Genomic DNA, 10,336 nt, shown 5'->3' on the forward strand with positions numbered 1-10,336 from the left:
TTGTCACATGTTTGATTATTATGAAATCTCTTGTTCACACGCCATTGTTGCATGCAGGGTTTGAATTATTGATCTTACCTATAACGACCCGACCCTCTAGGACTTAAGTTAGGCCGTTACGAAAAACATACATGCATAGAACTTAAAACGACACTCCTTTATAGGGGTATACATAGTCTGGGTTGGGCCGGGTTGGAAGATTTTTGTGGACCAACCCAAAAATTTGGGTCAGCTAATAATGAACTCTATTAGTTCTTTTTTGGAGGGTCAACCCAACCAAAAATTTCTGGGTTGGGTCACTGGTTCTGTTTTTTTTTAAACTTTTATTTATATATATACATTCGGGTTGGGTTGGGTTGACCCGACCCTGAAATGGGGTAACCCGAGACCCAACTCGAATTTAATATTTTTTAACATCTTTAACCTAACCCAACCTTTGCAGTTTGGGTTGAATAGTCTGGGTTAGTCAAGTTATCGGGTTTTTTTAACACCCCTACTCCTTTATGATGAAATAAATGCTAAATAGATAAGGGGAGTTCAAAAGTCCTTTATTAAATGCAAATATTAAAAACAATAATAGGGTACCCATAAATTATAAAGGTTAATAAATAAGTATGAAAAACAATTATTAATAATAAGTTTCAAACATCAAAACTAAACATTAAAAGAAACATGTAAAGAACTCTAAATCTCATGATGCGGAAGCGTAAAAAACTAGTCCTAGTGGCTCGATCACGAATTCTGCTTGTCCATCGCCGGTGCATCTCTACCATTACCTGAAACAACAACATGAAAAAAAATGAGTATAAAATAAGTAACCCCACTACTGGGGTCAAGCTGAGCATCTATGTCCTCTAGATTCTCACCTTTGGCACATATACACATGAAACAAGAAGGAGACTAAGTCCTATCCTAGCCCACTACCTCTGATGAATCCCGAAGGAGACATAAACTGGTGAATCCCGAAAGAAACACAAACTGGTGAATCCCGAAAGAAACACAAAATCTAATGGACATCTAACTAATCAGTAAGAACATTTGCACAGTCTCAATATCATAATCATCACCGTACGAATCTATGACATACATATAATTCTCAATATCATGGCTCTACCACATACACATATACCTCAACATCATGGTTCTACAACATACATGTATACCTCAACATCATAGTTCTACAACATACATATATACCTCAACATCATAGTTCTACAACATACATGTATACCTCAACATCATAGTTCTACAACATACATATATACCTCAACATCATAGTTCTACAACATACATGTATACCTCAACATCATAGTTCTACTACATGTATACCTCAACATCATCAGATCAAATATAATCATATGAAAGCACATACCATCTCATACTAGCATTTAAGTGTCTTTGTATATAATTAAATAGCTCAGATCTTGTATCAGAACATACTTTGATCATATCATACAATCAGTCTATCATGTTAATATTCTGTCATAACATACATTTATCATGCTAGCATACATTTAATGGCTGACCCGTGGGCAGTTCCAGTAGTAAGATTACTTACCCTAATAAAAAATACACAAATAAAATCAGACAACCAAACGATGACAGCGGTTTGAAGTAACAACCATAACATATGAATACAACCATTAGATTTTAGTCCAATAATAATTATGAAACCTCATATTCAAATCCAAAATACCCAAAAGCTTACTCAAAGAAACTTGATCAACAACCACTCTCAAGATTTCGACTCCAAAATCAAACCTTCAAAACATGAATTAAATGATTATTTAATCCAATAATCAATGGGTGTCAAAATCCTTCAAGAAATCCATCTCACAAAATCGACCTTACCTAAATCCAAGATCTGGTCAAAACCAAGAGTCGGCGGCAGAAACTGGCGAAGGGAGTTGAATGGCAGCCCCATGACAGAAACCCGAGCAATCCGTAGGACAGATCTACGATGGTGGACCGACGGCGCGAGGGTCTGCAGGGCTGGACGGATGAGTGGCGCGCGAATCAAGGGTTGGGCAGCACGCGGTTGCGAACGTGGACAAGGCTGGGCGGCGCGAACTGAAGAGCGGCGGCCCCTCCAGTTTGGGCTCGAAGAGGGCGGCGGCGCGACTCAGATAGCTGGATAGAGAAGGGTATGGGAGAGGGTTACACGGTGAGGTCTGTGGTGGCCGAAGGGAAGAATCAGCAGTGAGCGAGGCTGGGTCGGATGGGTCTTCATGCGTGAGGAAGAAGAAGAGAAAAGAAATCGGGAGGGGGTACTGTGCGAGAGGAAGAAGGAGAAAAGATCTTGTTTTTTAAAAGAATAATAATAATAATAATAACAATAATAATAATAACTAAAAAAGGAAATAAGTATAATTATATTTAATTCTTTTCCTTATTCTACTTTATACTATTAAATTCCTTTCCGTTTCAAAAAAAAAATTAATTCCTGCCATTAATTTTTAAATTGAATAATTTCACGCCAAAAATTAAATTCCCGCACTTATACTTAAAGTCCAAAATTCCAAAAATACCTTCCAACTAATAACAATTACTGAAATTCCAAATAAAGTTACTGAAATTACATTATTATAAAAAAAAAGTGTGGGGTGTTACACTACCTCTCTTTGTTCACGGGTATACTCTATTGATGCAGTGTTAGTTGTGTATGCTAAACCTGTACGACTACTTGGACACTTTTCGGAGTGGAAACAATCATCGACCTTTGTCGATGTTGAAACATTGTCTCCAAAAAGAGTTCCAAGAATAGATCGCCCACAAACAACAAGATTTCCTTCTACAGGTGAATTTCGTCAAGTCCACAGGTGTTCTAGATGTGGGCAACACAAAAATACTAATTACTTTGGTAATGGCAATTGGAATGATATTAACTCCTATTTATTTATTATCTATGTTACGCCATATGTTCTATGGATACAAGCTTTTTAATGCTCAAAATTCTTATTTTTTTTATTCGGGCCCACAAGAGTTGTTTGTTGCGATCTCTATCCTTATATCTGTCATAGGTATTGGTATTTATCTAGATTTTGTTTTCTCACTATCAGTTGACAAGGTTGAAGTTATTTTATCTAATTATTTTGCTAGATAGTTTTCATAAAAAAAATGAAACAGCAATACTATAATAATATAATAATTATTTTTCTTTTTTAAATTGTTCGTTGCACAATAAAAAAAGAAGTCTTTTTTCTTAAAAAAATAAACAAATGAATTGGACTTCCTCGTACATTTGACTTTTGTGAGAACTATTGGATCACAACAAAACGACATGCAATCAACCTTTTAATATTGCCGAGTGAAGTATGGATATTCTTTATTTTGGATGATATTTTTGTGAATTTGGATGAGATTTTTGTGAATTTGGATAATATTTTTGTGAATTTGGATGATATATTTTTTTTTAATTTGGATGAGATTTTTGTGAATTTAGTATATTCTTGTTGTTTTTTTACATGCGCCCGACTGGGAATTGGCACCAATTTACATGCGTCCGCCCAAGAATTTGTATAATTTTTTCATTTTTGCATGCGCCCGACTGAGAATTGGCGCTAATTTACATGCACCCAGTCGAGAATTGGTATACTTTGATGAATAACAATAAATTTTATCTAGCAAACCACTCCCAACTATAAACTTTAAGTATAAATTTTCATTAATCACTTCAACTATTAATTACAAAGAAGTTTACAAACTTTTAAAACAACGCTTTATTTGCCCAGATCTGAATGACATATTGTCTATGAAAATATTGCATTCTATCTTGTGTTAAGGTGTCTATTTTGGACCCTGTTACATCATATTCAAAAAAATTATATGTGAACATACCATAGTCACCACTCTCATGTTGTTGAGGCACGAAAGCATCTCGACGTAGAGTCCAATGATCAATTAGAAGATTATGAGACTCCATTACCGTACCAACAATAAGTAGATCGGGAAAGTTTTTGTACACTGATCTCATTTCACGTTCCAAGTATGCATTCGAATGTAATGCGATCAATGAATCAAACACGATTAATGCTCTGACCTGGAAGTCTGCACAAAGAAGCACCCAATGCATCCTAAAGAGGTTGAAAGGCATGTAAACAGCATCGATGTTGCTCCAAGCTACATCGTAGTCAGTGTGTTTACCATGAACGTACTTTAATACGTTTGTCACCTTACTCCAATCGATATTATGGTGATCGCGTCTTAAGAAGTTTTAAATCAACGAGAAAATCAGACAATGGCCTAATATATAGCGTAACTACAATGTCAGATAATATACCGTAACTACAATGTCAACTATAGCAAATTTTCGATGACACAAACTTGGTTGGGCTTGCATTTTCATTTTTATGAACATAAACAATGTGTCTATTACCTGCACGATGAGAGTGTTTAAGTAAATAGGGACACATATATACACATGAGAATCTACATTAAAGGTTATATACCTCGTCATTCATCCATTGGGACGGTGTTAACAGACTATTAAACCATTTTTGATCCATTTGAGTATATGCATTCCTCCGAATCATCGTAGTAGGGTCTACGTTGTCCATCCACTTTTGAAATTTAATGATAAGATCTTCAGGTATGTTAATGAGGAGATCGTACTTTTGATTCATTTATTGTGTCATTTCAAGAAATTTTCAAGAAATTTTCCTAATTCGATCACTGTGACCTTCTATTACATTTACATTTTCCGTGTCTTGTGAACTTATATCAACAACCTACACAATAAAATTTGTAGTGAACTTATAAGAATAGTGGTGTTCAATCAACCTACACAAATGATGGCTATACTTCTATGTCAATTATAGAGTTATTCAATCAAATAAAGAATAAAATTATTATATATGTATAAAGAATAGAGTTATTCAATCAAATCAATGCATACTAAAAAAAAAACATAAAAATTATATATAAATATAAATTTTAAAAAATGGCCTGGCCCATACCCAGCCGGATACGGGGCCAAGCGAAAAAACAAAATACCCTTACCTGATCCAATATTGACCAGGCCAAATTCCCGAAGCATCCCCTACATGGCCCGCCCCTCTCTACCCGGTTCCTCTCCCCCTACACGGCTATCATCTAGTGTTTGCTGAAGCTAAATGATCATTTAGTACTATCGCCTAGTACTAAACGATTGCTTAGCTATCCCCTACACGGCCCGCCCCCTCTACCCAGCTCCTCTCCCCCTACATGGCTATCATCTAGTGTTTGCTAAAGCTAAACGATCGCTTAGTACCATCGCCTATTACTAAACGATCGCTTAGTACTAAACAATATGTTGGATTTTCTAAACGATGACACTACACAATCGCTTAGCTTTGCATCTAAACGATCGCTTAACCCTATCACGTAGCACTTCATCACATCATTTAACGTGTGTCGTAGCTAAACAATCGTGTAGTGTCATCGTTTAGAAAATCAAACGTATCGTTTAGTTCCCACGCCACAATCGCTTAGCTCTACATCTAAACGATCGCTCAGTGCTATCACGTAGCACTTCATCACATCGCTTAGCGCGCGTCATAGCTAAACAATCGTGTAGTGCCATCGTTTAGAAAATCCAACATATTGTTTAGTACTAAGCGATCATAGCTAAGTAATAGCTAAACAATCGTTTAGTACTAGGCGATGGTATTAAGCAATTGTCTAGTCCCAATACTTCCACGCACACCCTCCTCTACCCGATGCCCTCCCCCTACCCGGCCGTGTCAGGATTGAACGCCACCTACTCCTACCTGGGGGCAGTTTTGCCCCCTTCCCCCTCGTTCTTTCCTCTCTTTCCCGCCTATACCTGGTCGAAATACACATATGGCCCGCCCGGTTTACCACCGGGCATAATCTTCCCATTTTCCCCAAATCTATCCCAAAGCAACCTCAAACTTGCCCGCCTGGTCACATATCCGGTCACAATGGTATGAAGCCTGGCCGGGTAAGACCGATTTCTGGAAACGCATTTTAGGCTCAAACTTATTCAGAAAATGTCGAACATAATGTTTTTAGGAAAAAAAAATAACATTCAACATAGATCTAACATAGATTTCAAATATTCACACAAGAACACCTAACATAAACTAACACATTGAGTGAAAAAAATGAAAATTCATACCTTAGTTGAAAAATCCCAAATGATCTTTAATGAAAAGGAGAATGACAAGGAAATGTAGAATGGGAAAAGAGAAATGGAGTGAGATTGAGGACTTTTGAAATGGAGAAGAGTGAAAATGGAAAAGAAAAGTGAGGGTTTGGAGGGTTTAGTGAATTTTGAATTGTGAAGGGTATTAGGGTTATTTTCATTCATTTTCAAAATTGTGGGTCAAAAAAACAACCTTTTTAAAAATGGTTCAAAAGTCAAAATCAAAATTTGAAAAAGGTTATTTTTGAATTACCCTTTGTTCTCCGATTTATAACCCAACATGCCGTAAGTTATACCTGTTTAGGGTTTAATCTCTCTCTCACTTTCCGTCCGCCCTTTCTGTCTATCGTCCGCCGCGCGACGGTTGCAGTCCAGCCTTCCGTCGGTGTTTGGACCCGCCAGCAGTACACTACTTCTCTCTTGCTCCTCGGTGGTTTAACAGTGCCGTTTTCTCTCGGTTTTGAGCGTTCATTTTCGTTACCCACGACCTGTTGGACCTTGAATCGATCCATCCAGTTTATTCTGGCGTTTGATCCCAGTTTTTGTACAATTTGGAACACCGTACAGCATGGAACACTGTACAGCAAGGAACTGAGTCCCTTTGGTGAGTTTTTATGGGGCAGCGATGACCCTTAAGCCTTACCCAATTTGGTTAGAATCTTGTTAAATATTTTTACTATTCGATTTTGATTTGGGTGAAGCTTTGTGCAGCTCCCATGGGGAGATTAGGAAAGAATGGGCTTAGAAAAATCATGTTAAAGTAAAGAAATGATGGGTCTTGAGAAATCAGAAATGATAAAAGTAGAAGGGATGGCTTGTGTCACTGCACCTGTAAATTATAGGAATAAGTAGAATTATTATGAATCTACTTCTAAAAGTAGAGATGTTATGAATTTGATATTGGCGTGGCTATGTATTATCTAAGAATTATTGAATGAATAATTAAATTTTAATGTTTATGCAATGTTTATCATTCTCTTATAGTTCTTTATTTTTCTAGTATTTTGACATTTGTTTAGTTCCTTTTTGGTGTTTGCAGGGACATCGTATTTTTGTGGGTATTGTGCTCTCCATCGTGAGGCATATAATCTAGTCATCGAATCAAAGTTTCCTAGCTGTATACTGCAACTCAGGGATAAACCATGTTGTTGGTTCTTGCTTATCATGACCTTGCAAACAAAGTACATGACTTTTGTGTATGTCATATTCCTCTTCTCTATGCATCCTCAAAGGTCTTTCTATATATAAGCTCCAAACGTTCATACCTAAACCATGGAGAAATGTACCTGTGAGCAATGGTAGTAAATTTATGATTGATTCTATTTTTTCTTCCCTTAAAAACTTTGCCTCTAATGGTCAATTGTCTAAAACATTTGAGGCCTTCTCCCTCATTCGATTGCGTGCTAGTTATAATGATTCATTTGACCTCATCTTGCAATCCATCTCCATTCTTCTTGTATCATGTACCAATTGTAGCTCACTCCCACCAGGTAAGCAACTTCATGGTCACATTATCACGTCAGGTCTTGAGGAAGACTCTTTTTTGGTCCCCAAGCTTGTCACGTTTTATTCAAGCTTTAAACTTCTGCCTGAGGCTCATACCCTTGTTGAGACTTCTAATTTATTTCACCCCTGCGCTTGGAATCTACTCATCATATCATATGTTAGAAATGAACTTCATGAGGCAGCTATTTTGGCTTATAAGCAGATGCTGAGTAAAGGGGTCAGACCAGATAATTTCACTTTTCCCTCCATTTTGAAGGCTTGTGGTGAAACACGAAATTTGGAATTTGGTTTAGAGGTTCACAAGTCTATTAATGCTTGGTCAACTAAATGGAGTTTGTTTGTTCAGAATGCTCTGGTATCAATGTACGGAAGATGTGGAGAGGTGGACACTGCACGTAACTTGTTTGACAATATGCTCGAATGGGATGCTGTATCTTGGAATTCAATGATATCTTGTTATGCCTCCAAGGGTATGTGGAAGGAGGCATTTGAACTATTTGACGGCATGCAGAGTAAGTGTGTTGGGATTAATGTTGTAACTTGGAATATTATAGCTGGAGGTTGCTTGCGGGTTGGTAATTTTACTCGAGCACTCAAGTTACTGTCTCAAATGAGAAATCTTGGTATTTATTTGGACAATGTAGCAATGGTAATTGGTTTAGGTGCTTGTTCCCACATTGGTGCCATTAGACTGGGAAAGGAAATCCATGGCTTTACTATCAGACATTATTATCATAAGTTGTCCACCATTCAAAATGCTTTAGTTACCATGTATGCTCGATGTAAAGACATAATGCATGCATATATGTTGTTTCGGTTAAATGACGACAAAAGTATAATCACATGGAATTCTATGCTTTCTGGTCTCACACACTTGGACCGGGTTGAGGATGCATTGCATCTGTTTAGAGAATTGTTACTGTTTGGTGTAGAACCGAACTATGTGACATTTGCTAGCATTCTTCCTCTTTGTGCTCGAGTTGCAGATTTACAACATGGGAGAGAATTTCATTGCTACATTACTAAACGTCAAGATTTTAGGGATTATTTGTTATTGTGGAATGCTTTGGTGGATATGTATGCAAGGTCGGGCAAGGTTTTAGAAGCAAAAAGGGTTTTTGATTCGTTAAGCAAGAAGGATGAAGTGACGTATACATCCCTGATTTCAGGTTACGGTATGCAAGGAGAGGGGGCCAAAGCCCTAAGACTATTCGAAGAGATGAAAAGGTTCGAGATCAAACCAGATCATATAACTATGGTTGCTGTCCTATCAGCTTGCAGCCATTCAGGTCTCCTGGAACAAGGTGAACTTTTATTTGCAGAGATGCAAAGTGTGCATGGGCTAAGGCCCCATTTGGAACACTATGCTTGCATGGCAGACCTGTTTGGGAGGGTTGGTTTGTTGAACAAAGCAAAGGAAATTATCACAAGAATGCCTTACAGACCAACGTCTGCTATGTGGGCCACTCTTATTGGAGCATGTTGCATCCATGGAAACACAGATATCGGGGAATGGGCAGCAGAGAAACTTCTGGAAATGTGGCCCGAACATTCTGGTTACTATGTCTTGATTGCTAACATGTATGCTGCTGCAGGTTCTTGGAGTAAGTTGGCAAAAATAAGGACTCTTATGAGAGATTCTGGTGTTGCAAAAGTTCCGGGTTGTTCTTGGGTTGACGTTGGCTCTGGATTTGTCTCATTCTTGGTTGGGGACACATCTAATCCTCAAGCCCTTGAATCTAAGCTCGTGTTAGACAGTTTGAACGATGTAATGAAACAAGGTAGTCTAATGACGACAGATAGTTACGATATTGGTGATGACATTTTTTGAGGAACATCAAATTGATTACTGCTGATACTAACAGTATACGTGTTGGTTTTAGCTCTTGTTGTACCTTTAAAAAAAAATTAAAAATAAATAAATAAAAATTAACAAAGTTAGTTCACTTGCATTTTTATTTTTCCTTTCCAATGAAGTTCGGTTTACGCATTTGGTTTAGCTCGTCTTAAAAGTGGATCATGATGCTAGTTTTAATGTGCTATGCCAGCTGACCAGGTATGTTGGTTTTTATCCTTCAAGCTCAGTGTACCTTCTTTTGCATGATGTGAATTCCTGCATCTGGCCTTAATATAATGACCATTCCAATGGCCTTTCAGGCCAGCAGGGAGTTGAGCATCGACTTGCTTCTGCAGAACAGGATAAAACTTGCCATCACCAAATTGTAAGTATCCTTTGAATGTACATTGAGTGGTTGTTTGGGACTTGGGAGCTTTTTCCTTTATTATAAATTTATGATACTGTAGACGTTGAAGGTAAAAGTTGAAACACTTTCTGTTAAGGATTTATTACGACTCTTTGAGCAATGGAATTTTGTTTTAGAAGGATAATTTTACTTTCTAATTATGTTATTTTGAATTTAAAGAATTGGGATTTGATTTGAAGTATAGTTCTATTCATTTTAATAATTCTGTCATCCGTTAAAGATAATTTTAAGGAAGAATATTTTAGTTGTAAATGAAATGAACTAGAACTTCAAATTTTGAAAATTTAAATCATGATATGGATTTCTATGTATTTTCTTTTACGAATGATTTTCAAAAGTTGAAGATCTTCTGAGGGATGTTTTAGAAGTGATCTCTTTTTATATTTTTCTTCTAAAAGTTGAAGGGGCTATACTTTGAGCC

At 37.1% G+C, this 10,336-nt stretch overlaps 1 protein-coding gene and 1 long non-coding RNA gene across 4 annotated transcripts; one reads left to right on the forward strand and one right to left on the reverse strand.

Moving 5' to 3' along the window:
• Positions 1–527: 527 nt before the first annotated feature.
• On the reverse strand, positions 528–2,337 carry LOC150035354 (uncharacterized). Its single transcript, XR_016529981.1, has 2 exons — positions 1,852–2,337; positions 528–776 (listed from the first exon to the last, which is right to left on the reverse strand). It is a non-coding gene; the product is annotated as an uncharacterized LOC150035354 (long non-coding RNA).
• A 3,983-nt stretch (positions 2,338–6,320) lies between these two features.
• Positions 6,321–10,039, forward strand: LOC120080133 (pentatricopeptide repeat-containing protein At1g71490). Of its 3 annotated transcripts, XM_090314441.1 has the most exons (3): positions 6,321–6,749; positions 7,185–9,432; positions 9,700–10,039. In XM_090314441.1, the coding sequence occupies exons 2-3, from the start codon at positions 7,344–7,346 to the stop codon at positions 9,753–9,755; spliced, it is 2,145 nt and encodes a 714-aa protein (XP_090170567.1). In that variant the 5' UTR covers positions 6,321–6,749; positions 7,185–7,343; the 3' UTR covers positions 9,756–10,039. The 3 variants fall into 3 exon arrangements, with proteins under 3 accessions (XP_090170567.1, XP_090170568.1, XP_038890630.2); XM_090314442.1 differs by lacking the exon at positions 9,700–10,039 and having other exon boundaries at positions 7,185–9,597; XM_039034702.2 differs by lacking the exon at positions 9,700–10,039 and having other exon boundaries at positions 6,423–6,749; positions 7,165–9,597.
• Positions 10,040–10,336: the final 297 nt, after the last annotated feature.

This window comes from Benincasa hispida, chromosome 6, assembly GCF_027475165.1.
Source record: "Benincasa hispida cultivar pf3 chromosome 6, pf3_genome.v1.1, whole genome shotgun sequence".
In the NCBI taxonomy this organism is placed as follows: domain Eukaryota; kingdom Viridiplantae; phylum Streptophyta; class Magnoliopsida; order Cucurbitales; family Cucurbitaceae; genus Benincasa; species Benincasa hispida.